This window comes from Podarcis cretensis (assembly GCF_951804945.1).
Source record: "Podarcis cretensis genome assembly, chromosome: Z".
In the NCBI taxonomy this organism is placed as follows: Eukaryota; Metazoa; Chordata; class Lepidosauria; order Squamata; family Lacertidae; genus Podarcis; species Podarcis cretensis.
Window position 1 is genome coordinate 16,731,755 of NC_137184.1, and position 16,159 is coordinate 16,747,913.

General features: G+C 45.2%; 1 protein-coding gene across 4 annotated transcripts in view; it reads right to left on the reverse strand.

The window, feature by feature from the left end:
• PTGES (prostaglandin E synthase) overlaps positions 1-16,159 on the reverse strand; it is a 31,614-nt gene that overhangs the window by 8,161 nt on the left and 7,294 nt on the right. For all 4 annotated transcript variants that reach the window (XM_079961521.1, XM_079961520.1, XM_079961522.1 and 1 more), the window contains 2 exons: positions 12,156-12,298; positions 2,611-2,693 (listed from right to left, as the gene is read on the reverse strand). In XM_079961521.1, coding sequence (XP_079817647.1) covers positions 2,611-2,693; positions 12,156-12,298 — 226 coding nt within the window. The remainder of the gene's footprint in view (positions 1-2,610; positions 2,694-12,155; positions 12,299-16,159) is intronic.

The window sequence follows — 16,159 nt, forward strand, 5'->3', positions numbered from 1 at the left end:
GCACTTAAGATTCCTGTTCAGACTAGTCCTGCAGCAGTGCATTTAGATTCAGAGGTCTGGATACTGAACCATCACACTACGAGGGCTGCAAGCGTCAAGGGCTTTGAGTCTGTTGTGTGGGGAGGAGTGGGCAAAGAGGGTCCTTCAGGCCACTTTCATCTGTGTGTCAAAAACATAAGAAGAGTCTTCTGCATCAGGCCATTGGCCCATCTAGTCCAGCATCCTGTTCTCACAGTGGCCAACCAGATGCCTGTAGGAAAGGAGCAAGCAGGATCCAAGCACAAGAGCCCTCTCCCCTTCCCCTGTGGTTTCCAGCAACTGGTATTCAAAAGCATCAGAGCATAGCCCTCTTGGTTAGTAGCCCTCGATAGCCCTTTCCTCCATGCATTTGTCCAATCCTCTTTTAAAAACATCCAAGTTGATGTCATCACTGCCTCCTGCAGAAGGGAGTTCTATAATTTACCTCTGTGCTGTAATTTTCATCTGTCCTGGGTCTTCCAACAGTCAGCTTCACTGTTTGCCCACAGAGTGGTGGTGTTATGAAAGAGGGAAGGGGGGATTTTCTCTCTCCACTTTCTCCAGGCTGTACATAATTCCGTAAACTTCTATCATGTTGCCTCTTACTTGCCTTTTCTCCAAACTTAAGTTCCAGACGCTGTCTATGGATTAAGACACTTGAGACCCTCCTTACAGTGGTACCTTGGGTTACATACGCTTCAGGTCACAGACTCCGCTAACCCAGAAATAGTATCTCGGGTTAAGAACTTTGCTTCAGGATGAGAACAGAAATTGTGCAGCGGCGGCAGCGGGAGGCCCCATTAGCTACCTCAGGTACCTCAGGTTAAGAACAGTTTCAGCTTAAGAACTGACCTCCAGAACAAAGTAAGTTCTTAACCCGAAGTACCACTGTATTTATATCTGTGATTTTATATTGTTTTACACTCCTTTTTAATATTGTGTTTAAATTATTATAGCCTGCTGTGGGACTACCTTAGGGGCATGGGTGAGATAAAAGTAAAAGAATTCACTGTTTAAGTTTGAGAGGTCAAGCCCAAGTGGAATGTCTGTTTACTACCTGGTGTTATTGTATTATAACCTATAAAACCAATCTGGAGACAGGCGTCAAAGGGCAAAACAGTACAAACCAAAGCCACTGTGGTGCAGTGGTTATAGTGTCAGACTAAGACCTGGGAGACCAGGGTTCAAATCCCCACTTGACCTGGAAGCTCACTGGGTGTTATTTTGGACAGTGCACTGCCTCTCTTAACCTAACCTACCTTACAGGGTTGTTGTGGGGATTAAATGAGGAGGGAGAGAACCACATATGCCATTTTGAGATCCTTGGAGAAAAATGTGGGATATAAATGGCAATAAATAAAATAAAATAAATAAATCTGGCCAAAAGCGGTTTGAAAAATAGTCCAAAATATTATCTCAGTTTGCATCTTTCTTTCTTTCTTTGGCTCCAAAAGCGCCACATAACCTCTGTCTAAATATAGGTAGTTGTATCCAATGCTTGTCTTACTCAGAGTAAACCCACTTAAGTTAATGGGCACAACTAACTTAGGTCCACAAATTTCAGCAGGTCTGCTCTGAGCAGAACCAACTCACAAGTTCTGTACGTTGAAACAATGCATAGTTTTAGCCTTACCATTATATGTTTTATCCTCCCTTCACCCTAAGACTGTGTCACTGGTGCTGGTACAGTTGTGTTTTTCATGGTAATTAGTTGTTTGTTTTTTTTAAAAGAACAGGAATGTTTTCTTTTTCTTTTCTTTTTTTTAAAAAAACTGCTACCAAACTGGATGGGAACCCTGCTGATCAACCTCAAGTAGATTAGTAGAGGAATTAACCATACCCTCCTCAAGGCAACAACTAATGAGGCCTTTCTGGGAAGAATGAGAGATGCAATTTCTGAGAAGTGCAAGCGTTTTTAAATTGGGCATTAAGTACTAAAGATTTGCTCCTGCCTTCAGCCAATTTAATTTGATGAAAAAGAACACTAGTTCTGTTCCACTTGCGTCTTTCCCTGGTCAAGCCAAGGAACAAATTGTTTCTTTGACATTCTTTGTATGTTTGTAAATAGATAGATACTGTAGATATAGATACAGATACTGTATATAAAATTTCTGTGCTTAAGGGAAATTGAGATGTGATCTGTTGCATCTAGGGAAGAATTCTAAACATTAAATGTCACTAGACGTGACTAAATGTTTAGCTGCATTGCAGGAGGTTGGACCAGAGACCCTTTGGGCCCCATCCAATGCTAGAATTCTACAATTTTATTATACTATGATTCTATGACTTTCACCTCCATCCCCACTCGGGATGCACAAATCTGTCCATTTTGCCCCTCCCCCCCCCATTTCCCCAAACTTCTTCACAACTCTTGAGTGGCCTGTGAAGTTACCAACAATATGTCCTCAGTGATGCTGGGGGGGGGGGCAATCACATGGGAAGAGGGAAGGAACAATGCTAAGCAGCTTCAAAAATCTACATCACTTGTTAGCCATGCAAAGCAGAGCCAGCAATTGATTGGTTGACGTGCAAGGGAAAGATGGCCTCCTAATGGTGCAAAGAGGAGTTTTGTTTTTTATTTTTAAGACTCACCTGCGGCATCGCTCCACGTCAGGGTCTTCCCTGTGGTATTGCAGCCCTCCGTGCCTCAGAGCATCCTCTGGATTGGCAAATGCCTGGTGGAAGACAAGGATCAATTAGTTCACGACAGGCTCATAATAAGAACTTTCTCCCTGCATCTCCCCTCATTGTAAGCAGTTTTGCTAAAAGCACAATTGCTGACAGAAGTGAGGCACTTTTGGCATATCACGCTTGTGCCAAGGCGTTACTATCAGTATATAAAGCCCTTAACAACTTGGGACCAGTTCACCTGCAAGATTACCTTACCCCAAATCCATCCACTCAGCCGCTTTAATCTAAGGAACTACCCCTGTTACAGGTACCATGTCATACCTGTCTTTAAACTTTGGATCTCCCTGCCTATTGATGTCAGGCCTCCAACTTTTCCATACTTGTTTTGGTTTCTGTACTTGGAGTTGGTCTCTAAGGTGCTACTGGACAATTTTTTAATTAATTTAATTATTATTTTTATTTATTTTGACTGCGTCTGACCAACACAGCTACCTACCTGAATCTGTACTTGTTTTGTTTAGAAAAACCATTGAAAGCTGATGCAAATTTCAACCTGCTTTTGGTTTATTGTTATTTTAACTTTTCAAAAGTCTTAAATTAATTTTTCTTATTGCTTTGTCTATTTTGTAAATAGCTTTAATGTTACTGTGTTTTGTTTTACAATCAAGCAGGGTATACATTTTAGGAAATAAATAAATACATTTTCCGATGGAGGAGCCATCAAGAGTGAAGCCTACCTGTTAGAATAATCTTTGGCTATACTGAGCCTTTCCCCAGGGCAAGCAAGGTTCTGTTTTACTTTGCTATTTCCTCCATGCACACTGGCCACAGACCACATACTTCCTGGAGCAACAAAAGCCCTTTGGGCAGATCCTGTCTTTGAGCAGGAGTTGGGGTGGCCTGGGTAGCCATTGGCACAAAGGAGGGTTGCTGGATCTGCAAAAACTCTCAAGGTTCACACAAGAGAAAAGGGTCCCTGCACAAGCCGTCCAAGAGCTCATGTCACAAATTGTGGCGAGGGGCCACAGCTCAGTGACAAAGCATCTGCATTGCATGCAGAAGGTCCTAGGTTCAATCCCAAGTGGAATCTCCAGGTAGGGCTGGGAGAGACACCTGATACCCCAGACAGTTGCTGCCAGCCAGTGTAGACAATACTGAGCTAGATGGAACATGTTTGACTTGGCATAAAGCATCTCCCTAGCTCTTGTTTAATCTAGCCTGTTATTCATAGCCACATGAACTAGAATCTTGTTTCATTACCTAAGGAATCCTGGGAACTCTTAAGGGTGTTGAGAGGAAATATGATAGCCATCTGCAAGTGTCTGAATGGCTGTACCATGAAATATGGAGCAAGCTTGTTTTCTCCTGTTCTGGCGGGTAGGATCCAAATTAATGGCTTCAAATTGCAAGAAAGGAGATTCCGACTAAACATCAAGAAGAACTTTCTGGCAGTAAGAGCTGCTTGACAGTGGAACAGACTCTCATGAGAGGTGGGGACTCTCCTTCCTTGGAGGTTTTTAAGCAGAGGTTGGATGACCACCTGTCATGGATGCTCTAGTTGAGTTTTCCGCATTGCAGGGGCTTCAATTAGATGACCTTTGGTGTCTCTCCCAACACCACAATTCCATGAGTTGTCAGGACACCCCTATTTCCCCATAGAGCTACAACTATCAAAGTTCCCTGGGAAGAGAGATTGATGCAGAAATCCTGGGAGGCGAAATAGAGGTCTCCTAACAACTGGGTTAAACCACAGAGCCTAGGACTTGCCGATCAGAAGGTCAGCGGTTCGAATCCCCGCGACGGGGTGAGCTCCCGTTGCTCGGTCCCTGCTCCTGCCAACCTAGCAGTTCGAAAGCATGTCAAAGTGCAAGTAGATAAATAGGTACTGCTCCGGCGGGAAAGTAAACGGCGTTTCCATGCGCTGCTCTGGTTTGCCAGAAGCGGCTTAGTCATGCTGGCCACATGACCTGGAAGCTGTACGCTGGCTCCCCTGGCCAATAAAGCGAGATGAGCGCTGCAACCCCAGAGTCGGCCACGACTGGATCTAATGGTAAGGGGTCCTTTTACCTTTAACAACTTTTAAGACCCTTAAAAAACTGCAGTTCCCAGGTTTTTTTGGGGGGAACACCATGGCTGTATAACATAATATGATACTGCTTTAAATGAATTGTTTAGATGAGGCTCCGACAAACCCATACATTTAAAGCATGACTTCTCCACTCCCAAAGAATCCCTGGAGCTGCTGGTTGTTCAGGGTGCCAATACATAGTCTCTACCTCGCATTTGGTAGCTTCCTGTGTTTACTAAGGAAGACCTACAAAGGCCATGAGGACTAGTTTCTTGCGTGCCAAACCACAATTTGGCAATCTGCCTTTTAACCTATTCACAGGATTTTATGCGAATGAACTCAGCTCCAGAACATCTGACAAAGATGACTGCAACTTCACACTTCAGGCATGAAAGTGCCAAGGTCTGGCCCCTCCCAGGAGCAGCCTCGGGTCATAAGTGTCCTCTCAGCTTTAAAACATTCAAATTAATTACCAGCTTCCTTGAGGAAGTGGTGGAGACTGTGGAATGCTTACACTTGAAGCAAACTAGTCCCAGCAGAACCCCTTCAGGGAGTGCAGAAGCACTGATTGGCATTGCCCTCTGCAGATCGCACAACTTCTGATTGCAGGGATGGGGGAGAGAAGAGAAGGCAGGCTGGTGCATGAATGCTCCCCGCATGGAAAGGCAATCTTCATGCAACAGGGAGAGGCTGAGGCAGAACCTTCCTCCCCATTGCCCCCCCCCCCAATATCCCAGTTTGCCAAGTGTGGAGATTTTTTTTTATATGGAAAGTATTGATTCATTCTTTTAATTTATGCTAGTTTGAATGTATACACACGTTTTTTGCTTAAAATATTGTAAGATGCTTTGAGTTGCCATGGCAAAAAGTGACTAATAAATTTAATTAATAATTATAACTGGAACAACAAGGAATGGGTGAATATGCCATAGCTGGCTTCTCCAGTTTTCTCTTTTCCCCTGTCTTAAACTCACTTCTCCACATTTCCACAACAGCTTGCAATTTATTTATTTACTTTTAAAAGCCCTCATTTTAAAAACCTGGCATTTTAATATGAATTCCTCCAACACACACACACATTTCTTCATGAAACTTTGTCAATCTCATTATTCTTTTCTGCAAAGAATATTTCCCCATATATTTATATTCCCCCCCCCCAAATATGATACATTTCTGCACATTATTTTTGTCAACATATGCATTTTTTTGCACGTTTCCCCCAGATGTGGGCATTTTCAGGCAGATTACCTGGCTGGGAAACTGCAAAAATGCAGAGATGAGCAGACTTCAAAGGATTGATGGGTTTTGGTTCCCATACCGTTTGTAAAGCACACATTAGGTAGATTTGCCTTTTAAATGCAAACAGAATTGAAATTTTCCCCCATCCCTGAACCTGCTACCGCCCCATGCATGTTGAAGTAGCATATTTCTGAAAAACACCGCCAGCTGGTTTTATAAATTGGCCAAATACAGTTTATGCATTCAGTGCAGCAAGAGATGGTGCCTCTGAGTTATTTTCTAGCATTCTACATGTGGGGAAAGGCTGGATTGGCTTGCAAGCTTTCTACAAGTGTGGGGCTGTGTGTGTGTGGGAGGGGGGAGCAACTACCATATTTTTCGCTCTATAGGACGTACCAGACGATAAGACGCACCTAGTTTTGGGGGGAGGAAAACAAGAAAAAAAATATTCTGAATCTCAGAAGCCAGAACAGCAAGAGGGATCTGGCTTCTGGGATAGCCGCTGAAGCCTCTCCCACGCAACGGGATGAAGGCTCCCCCTGCCCGGAAGAGGCTGTGCGCGGCTAAGCTGCCCTCTGTCCCTTCTCCCATCTCCCGCAAAAGCTCGCAAGAGCCGCACTCCCTTTAAAGAGCACGCAGAGCGTGTTTGCAGCTCTTGGGGGCTTTTCCCAAGGAGGGAGAAGGGACTGAGGGGCCGCGTCAGTCTCTCCTCCCTCCTCAGAGAAAAGCCCCCAAGAGCTGCACACACGCTAGGCATGGCTCTTTAAAGAGCGCACTGCTCTTGAGGGCTTTTCTGGGAGGTGGGGGAAGGGACAGAGCGCACGGCTCTGTCCCTTCCCCCCACCTCCCACAAGACCTGTGTGAAGCCTCCACAGGGCAGCGGGGAGCCTTCATCCCACTGCCCTGCGGAGGCTTCGGGGGGCTATCCCAAAGCCAGAACAGCTAGAGGAAGCGCTGCGCAGCGCTCCCTCTCCCTGTTCTGGCTTCTGACTTAGCCGCGCAGCCTGCATTTGCTCCATAAGACGCACACACATTTCCCCTTACTTTTTAGGAGGGAAAAAGTGTGTCTTATAGAGCGAAAAATACGGTAAATATGCAATCCCAACCAGCTCAAAGCTTTAGCCCTCAATTCTGTTCATTTTGTAACTCAGCCTCAGAGACAGAAGATGTAAAATGTCTTCAGACTGTGCTCAAAGACGGATGTTTTAAAGTATTTCCCCCACTCCAGGAGATTATGAGCTTTACAGAGAGTGTATAATAAAAAGTGAAGGCTGCTTCTTCCCATTCCAACAGGCTTTTATCAGCATTTTGGGAGATTTAGTAGAACATTCCACCCAACGTCACTGGCTGCATGGCTCTGTCTGTGCCTGGTGATTTCCCACAACTGTCTCAAGTTTGTTGCACCACCTACTGCAAGGTGGCAGTCTCTTATGAATAAACCCCAGGTTGTGAAAGGAGTTCCATAAGCCATGCTCTTTAAAACATTCCAAAAGAATATTAAAACAACCACCACCTCCAGTAAGTCCACAGCTTAAACTGCAGTAAAATCCTGTTTTTGGTATTCCACTTACAGTCACCATTTTGGGTTTCTTAATTTGAAACAGTCAGGATTAGATTATTTCTGGTTGCCTTTTCATTAAAAGTTCCAGGCATTGCTTGCATCACAATTGCAGAGGTTTTGGCATTGGATCACTTCCAATTTCTTAAAAGATCCAGCACCTAATCCTTGATGTTGCAACGATCTGTTTTGAAAACGGAGAATGTACAGACCCTGTTTGGAAACTAGCAAGTGTCCATTGGAAGCCAGCTCACTATTTTGAATACAAGAATCTCAACTCCTTTCCAAGACAAAGTTCTTTTAAAAGAATGGTGACAAGCATGATTTTGAAAGCCTGGAGCCATCCAAGGCCATTGGCTGACCCTGGTTGACAATTGTCCAGATCTCCCTTCAAATCCCTGAAGGAGTTGTTTTGCAACTATTTGGGATTTTTCTAAAAATTAATTATAATGTGAATTATTGATGGATAATTTGCATCACTTTTAACATTTCAGGAAAGCACTTGAAACCTGGAGGGAGTGGTCAGATATCAAACAAAGAGTCTACTGAGAATGGACCCACTGAAATTAAGAGATCTAAGTTAGTCTAAGTTAGAAGGCTGATCGCCGATGAATTGATGCTTTTGAATTATGGTGCTGGAGGAGACTCTTGAGAGTCCCATGGACTGCAAGAAGATCAAGCATATCCATTCTTAAGGAAATCAGCCCTGAGTGCTCACTGGAAGGACAGATCGTGAAGCTGAGGCTACAAGACTTTGGCCACTTCATGAGAGGAGAAGACTCCCTGGGAAAGATGGAGGGCACAAGGAGAAGGGGACGACAGAGGACGAGATGGTTGGACAGTGTCCTCAAAGCATAAGTTTGATCAAACTGTGGGAGGCGGTGGAAGACAGGAGTGCCTGGCGTGCTCTGGTCCGTGGGGTCACGAAGAGTCAGACACGACTAAATGCCTAAACAACAAAAGTTAGTCATGGCCATTATCTTCAATGGGTCTACTCTAAGTAGGACTAGCATTGACCACAATCCCTGAAGTTTAAACTTCCCTTTCTCTCTGATGGGTGATGTTTTGCAGCCTGAAGGTCACATTCCCTCCTGGGCAATCTTCAGTGGGCTGCATACCTTTGGTGGGCCTGGACAGAGGGAAAAGTGGGTGCAGAGACTGACTTTCTTCAGTAGCCTAGGTTCAACTCACACAATTTTCAGAGACTTGTATATGCAGACACACACCACTCTCTTCAGCACCCACCCAAAAGCAATACAGATTTATGGTTCCCCCACAATGAATACTGTATTGTTTTGGTGCGGGTGCAATAGGAATAATAGGAGATGGAAAAGATTGTCAGGAAAGACTGGGGGATGTCACCTGCTCCTCAGATATGTCCCTGTTACCCCAAAGACTGTTGGTATGGTGGGCTTCTGCCCACTCTCCACAGTGGAATTTTTGTGGGAACACTGCCTCCTCTCCCTGGAAAACAGATCTCTCCATTTACTTGCATAGGGAAAGGGGTGTTGGGGTGAACCTTAGCCCCCCCAGCATAATCCACATGGGGGAGGGAATAGTTTTTAATCCCTCCACCGAATCATTAGGTGGAAAATAGTTCATTGTGATTAAAATCTAGAGCTGTTCATCAAACAGTTTTCTGCTTCACTACTCCTATTCTGGTTGAGCTCAGTTAGCTTTCCCTAGTTAGCTTGGTTTTGTTATACTGAAAACTAAAAATTAAAATTCGCATAAAAATGGAACATTTGTTTTATCCCCCAGCTCTACAAAACAACTTGGGACCTTGGGGAGACACCATGCCTGGTTAATGGCTTGATCCAACTTTGACACACAGAAACCTCCACAAAATCTCCCTATTTGCTTTTTAATTTAGAAACTGGGCAGTTGCCCATGCTCCCCCTCCCCCAACACTCAGTGCAGGTTTGGGCACCATCTGGAGTGGGTCCAAAAAGAGATCAACTGTGTTCTGGTTTGTTTTATTGCATCCTAGACAACCACCTGTAACTGCAGAACACAGCAGTCAAGTTTTCTTTTTCCAAATAACAAGAAGTGAAAGCTAGATTTCCAAGAAGTACTTGAGAAGGCATTCCTTCCCTTTAGGGAACAGGAAAGAAACTACAGCTTTTTTTAAAAAAGAGAAAACAAACTCATTATTTTTAACATCACACAAACTTCCGCTAAGCAGAAGTCCCACTAGGAACATCAGAAGTATGGACTGGATCAGGCTAGCAGCCCATCTAGCCAGCCACCTGCTCTCTCAGTGGCCAAAAAGATGTGCATTATGGGAAACCTACAAGCAGGACCCGAGCACAAGGGCACTCTCCCCTTCTGTGGTTTCCAGCAACTGAGATAGAGAGAGACATACTGCAGCGCAAGGCAGCAGCAACAATTCTAGGGTGAATCAAGTCTAGTACAATGGTACCTCTGGTTGCAAACGGGATCCGTTCCGGAGGCCCATTCGCAATATGAAAAGAACGCAAACTGCAGCGGCACTTCTGCACACGCGTGGGTTGCGACTTGCCACTTCTGTGCAATGCGTGTGGCATCATTTTGCGCTTCTGCGCATGCGTGAGCGGCGAAACCAGGAAGTAACCCTTTCCAGTACTTCCAGGTCGCTGCGGGACATAACTTGAAAGAACATAACATGAAGCAAACGTAACATGAGGTATGACTGTATCCAGATCAAGGAAAGTAATAGTACTGCTCTATTCTGCCTTGATCAGCTCCCCTGCTCCCACTGGAATCTTGCGCCCAGTTCTGGGCAACACAATTTCAGAATGATATTGACGAGCTGGGAGATTAGGCAGAGGAGGGTGACCAGGATGATAAAATGTCTAGAAACTAAGCCTTACAAGGAACATTGAGGAAGTTGGGTATGTTTAACCTGGAGAAGAGAAGACTGAGAGGTGACCCAATAGCTATCTTCAAATACAGTGGTACCTCGTGTTATGTACTTAATCCATTCTGCAGGTCTGTTTGTAACAGGAAACCGCTCGTAACATGAGGCACGCTTTCTCTAATGGCGCCTCCCGCTGCTGCTGTGCCGCCGCACCATGACTTCTGCTCGCATCCCGGGGCAAAGGTCACAACAAGGGGCATCTACTTCCGGAGCACGTAACCCGCAGCATTCATAAGGGGGATGGTACATAACACAAGGTACCACTGTATCTGAAAGGCTGCCACATGGAAAATGGTTGAAGCTTGTTTTATGATGCCGCAGAGGGCAGGACCTGAACCAACAGCTTCAAATGATGAGAAAGGTGATTCCAACTAAACATTAGGAAGAACTTTCTGATGGCAAGAGCCATTTGAGGGTGGAACGGACTCCCTGGGAAGGTGGTGGACAATCCTCCATTGGAAGTTTTTACACAGAGGTTGGATAGCTGTCTGTCAAGGGTTTCTTTGGCTGCGAGTCCTGCATTGCTGGGCGTTGGGACTAGATGACACTTGGGAAGTTCCCACGGTTCTATGATTCTATGATCTGTGCACAGGATAGTAAGGGTAAGGTAAAGGGATCCCTGACCATTAGGTCCAGCTTTCAATACTGCAAAAGTTTCAGGGTGGCCAGACTGCTTCATCCCCAGTCAATGCTAAATAACTAAAGAGTGCCCCTCCAAACGTCAATAAAACTGCTGGGCAAGCATAGCAAAACAAATAATAAGGTGGAATGATGTGTAGACAGTCATTTCCCCCCTGCAAATTTCCTTTGTTAGTGTTATCATTACTACAACCGTAAAGGCATTTAAAATCCTCCTTCTTGGGGGGAAAAGAATGCACACCACAGATGCTGTCTACCAAACTGGCTGAAGGAGTTAACTTTGCAACGTAATCAGAAGAAACATCACCCATTTAAGATTTGGAAGAGCTTTCAGCAATGCTTTTCTTCAGGCTGCTTACCACTACTCCGCCTTGGTCATCATTCTAAGGGGGCTGATTTATCTCTGCGTAAAGTTGTCTAGTGAACACAAAAACACATTCGGATTGTGTGGCTTCTACATTACTGGCAATCCTGTTCCAATGGAACAAAAATCATATTGAAAAAATGAGACCTGGTTCTAAATTAGTTACAGGAGTGTCAACTTCACCATATACTGGCAAATTAGTCACTTAAAATGCCTGCTACTAGATCCTTGACTAATTTTGAATCTACTGAATTGAATCAAGGACACAGAAGCAAAACACTGGTCTCTATTATTTATGAAGAGCTTCAGGTGCTCACCATTGGTCCCTTGGTGGGCCTTAAAAGTTACTGGAACAAGGATTTAAATATTCAAATAGAGGAATCTGAAAGATGGATCAGCTGTTCTTTTTTTATTTTAACACCTCAAAAAACCCCATCAAATTCCGATTGGGAAGTCTCTCATAAGAATTCCACAACCTGTTTAACATTTCTGGTTTCCCTTTTTCTTTTTTGCAAAGTGTGTTCAAAGCCCAGTTTGGGGGAAAATGTAAACAGATGCAAGTCAGAGAAAGCTAAACAGTAGCATCTATTAAATGCACAAAATGAGATCACAACTTGCTGCGAAATACCAAAAAGTTAAAGAGAACCATTTTCAAAAGCCACATGGAGGGTAAAAACTCCTTCTACAATCACACAAGTGCCTTTAAAAAAAGGGGGGGGGGGAAGAATGACTTGCCTACCTTTTTGCGAAGCCTCACTTGCCCTGTTATGACGGCTATGGCATACATCTTTATGACCAAAAGGGTGCCAAAGAATATGAAAGACACGAAGGCTTCATTCTCCATCATTTTCTGCATGGGAAGCGAAGGATCGATGCTGTTTCCTGAGAGTGTGGGGTGGGGTGGAGAGAGAGAGAAACAGACAGAGAGACAGAGATCTGGAGCTCGTTTTTCCTTCTGAGGTCTGAAAACTAGTGCCAGATTATATCATGCAAGAAAGGGGTTGGATCAACATTAATCACCAGATCTACTCTTTGGATGGAGCCTTTACCAGTCAGCATTGCAACATGCAACCCTTTGGATTTATATTCAGAAGTTCCATTATTTGTTTATTTGTTGCTGCTGTTGTTGCTCCCCACCCTTCACCATCAGGTGAATTTAAAATTCAGTATTACAAACCGTTTAAAACAAGTTACAATCACAGGAAGGGGGTGGGTCCTGAAAACCTATATTCCAGATGCAATGGCTACAAGCCAGGATAACTTATGAATGCTTATGAATAGTAGTTGCTATTCATAACACAGGAGCCAAGTGAGGGCTATTGTGCTCTGATCCTGCCTGCAGGTTTCCCATTGGGGCATCTCACTGGCTACTGTGAGAACTGGATGCTGGACTAGATGGGCCATTGGCCTGAGCTAGTAAGGCTGCTCATATGGAAGTCTATTGTGATAGCAGAACCTCCATGCTCAAAGACAGTCTACCTTTGTATACCAGATAATGGGGAACAACAGGTGCACTCAGGTCTTACTTGGGGACATCCCATAATGGGCATTTGGTTGGTCACTATGAGGACAGGATGCTGGACTCGATGGGCTTGATCCAGCAGGGCTCTTCTCATGTTCTTAGGTGACCAAGGTTAGGGTAAAGAGGGGTGTTTTTGGCATGATGGACACTGTCCAATGAAGATGCCAGATGCTAGACAAAGTTCCACAACTTAGGTTCTGCCACAAATAAGTTCCTCTCTGGGGCTGCCACCATCCTGAATGCCTCAGGACAGTGGAACTACCAAGAGGACCCCCTCTGCTGAGCTTAACACCCAAGAGGGTGGTGGTGGAGGAGAACTCTCAGATCTTTGCGGCCCAAGTTGTTTAGGGCTTTAAACACAAATGTGAACACCTTGAATCGGGCCCAGAAATAGACTGGCAATCAGGAAAAGAGAGCAGAGAATCACTGCTTAAGGCAGGCACCCCCAAACTCAGCCCTCCAGATGTTTTGGGACTACAATTCCAGTCATCCCTGACCACTGGTCCTGTTAGCCAGGGATGATGGGAGTTGTAGTCCCAAAACATATCTGGAGGCCTGAGTTTGGAGATGCCAGGCTGAAGGCAAACAAACCGCACAGGTTTAAGATTAACCACCATCTCCTTTAAGTGTCAGGGGGTTGGGCAAGATTTAGAGGCATGGCAGTTCTATAGCATACAGACCTTACAAGTGTCCCTTTTTCAGGGTAATCCCAGATTTACAGAAGCCATCCCAGTTTCTGATTTGATCCCAGAATGTCCCGCTTTTCGTTAGGATGTCCCTATTTTCATTGGAGGAATGTTGGAGGGTATGGAGTATCTGACCCTCCCAGCTATCCCTGTATAGGGAAGGTTTTTATTTTTAAAAATGTTTAATGTTTTATTATGTTTTTATATATGTTGAAAGCCTCCCTGAGTGGCAACCCAGTCAGATGCGTGGAATATAAATAGTAATTCCGCCCCGCCCCCCTTATTTTTATGGAATAGGACTTTCCTATTTTCATCAGAGAAATGTTGGAGGGGAGGAACATGTTGCTTGCAAACAGCGATTCTCTTAAGAACGTTGTGGTTTTTTGAGAAACTCCAGGTTAATCACCGAGACTCATGAAATTCTGGCTAGACCATGGTTGCAGACATGCCAGTCACCTTTCTCTGAAATCTGTAACTGCAATGGCAATGGAGGGCATTGCGCAATTACATCATGCCCACAGAGAGAGCAACATCAGATTAGCATTTCCAAGATGTGCCTTCAAACAGAGCTAAGGAACATTTAGACCTCAAGAAGTGGGTGGTACTCCATGCTCCCCGTCCCTTTTCTAAGAAGGAGCACCCCCTCCCCTTCATGCAAGAGATGCTCCTGCTTTAAAAAAGGCATTCCCTCATGGGGGGTGGGTGGGGGCGGGGAATGCCTCTCCTAAGGTGGCCCACCACATATTCATTGGAACCCAGTTCCTATCAGCCCCAGCCACCATGGCAAACAGTCCAGGAATGATGGGAGTTTGAGTCCAAAGACACCTGGAGAGTTATCCTGTCCTGCCTGAAAATCCTCTGGAATGCATCGGGGTTTCATGGCTGCAGTTAGGGGGCTCTTTAAGAAGACAGGGCTTGTCATGGAACAACTTGCAAAGGATTCCCAGAAAATCAGCCAACACAGAAGTTCCTTAAATAAATCTGCATATAAGGTGTGGAGATCCTCTGGCCCAAAATACGTTGCTGGACTGCAACTCCCATCAGCCCCAGCAGACCTTGGGGTCTCAAATTTCAGTGCCCAGTACAGCTGACACCTGGCCTACAGGGACAGCCAGAAGCTCACCAGGATGTCAGGCAATAGTACTGTATCTCCTAAGCCCGGCTTCTTCTGCATGTAAAACACATTATCTGCCACTGAGCTATGACCCTTCCCATGAAAATAAGATTCTAGTCCTCATAACAGTGGCACCCCCAGAGTCTCTCACCACTCAGAGATCTGGAGCAGGCTACAATGTGATTTTATGGGAAAGGACCATAGCTCTGTGGTAGAGTATCTGCCTCGCATGCAGAAAGTCCATGATTCAGTCCCCAGCCTTGCCAGGTAGTTCCAGGAATGTTCCCTGCCTGAAATCCCAGACAGCTGCTGCTAGTCAGTGTAGACAATACTGAGCTAGATGAACCCAGCCATCTGACTCAGCTTCCTGTGCTGATTCAGCTTTTTATTCAGAACAACAGGGACTAGAATTTTACTTTATTTTTTTTAGGGGAAGTGCACAGCTCTGCGTTAGAGCACCTGCCTTGCTTGCAGAATGCCCCTGCTTCAGTCCCCTGTGGCATCTCCAGGTAGGGCTGGGAAACATTTTGCCCCATCAACTTCTGTCAGCCAGCACCAGACAGCCTCCTTGATTACAACCAATCAGGGAGCCACTCTATTAAGTAGTGGGTGGACATAGCAGATGACACAGAGCTTTCTCCAAGTAGTTCTTTATAAGTACAGTGGTACCTCGGGTCACATACGCTTCAAGTTACATACACTTCAGGTTACAGACTCCGCTAACCCAGAAATAGTGCTTCAGGTTAAGAACTTTGCTTCAGGATGAGAACAGAAATTGCATGGCGGCGGCAGCAGGAGGCCCCATTAGCTAAAGTGGTGCTTCAGGTTAAGAACAGTTTCAGGTTAAGTACGGACCTCTGGAACGAATTAAGTACTTAACCCGAGGTACCACTGTAAGCTGGAACTGAACTGAACAGCAAACAGTTCAGTCGGCCTGCTTTTATAGGCAGCCGCCTGTCAACATTGTAACAACAAAAGCCCAGGGTTTCCTGCCTAAATTAACTTACGTGGACCTGAGTGAAAACTATATACAGTGGTACCTCTGGATGCGAACGGGATCCATTCCGGAGCTCCATTTGCATCCTGAGCAGAATGCACCCCGCGTCTGCATGTGCCTTGGTCATGATTTGCCGCTTCTGCGCATGTGTGTGATGTCATTTAGAGCACCTGCACATGCGTGAGCGGCGAAACCTGGAAGTGACCCGTTCCGTTACATCCGGGTCGCCGCAGAACACAACCTGAAAACGCTCAACCTGAAGCGTATTTAACCTGAGGTATGACTGTACACAATACCCCTGGTAGCTAGGGTGAGAACTTCAATACATAACACACTCTCCCTGTCATTGTCTCTGACTCTTCTTACTGGCCTGCTTTCCAGTCTACTGGTCCTGATGGGCACCAAGAGAGCCTCAGAGAGAGCC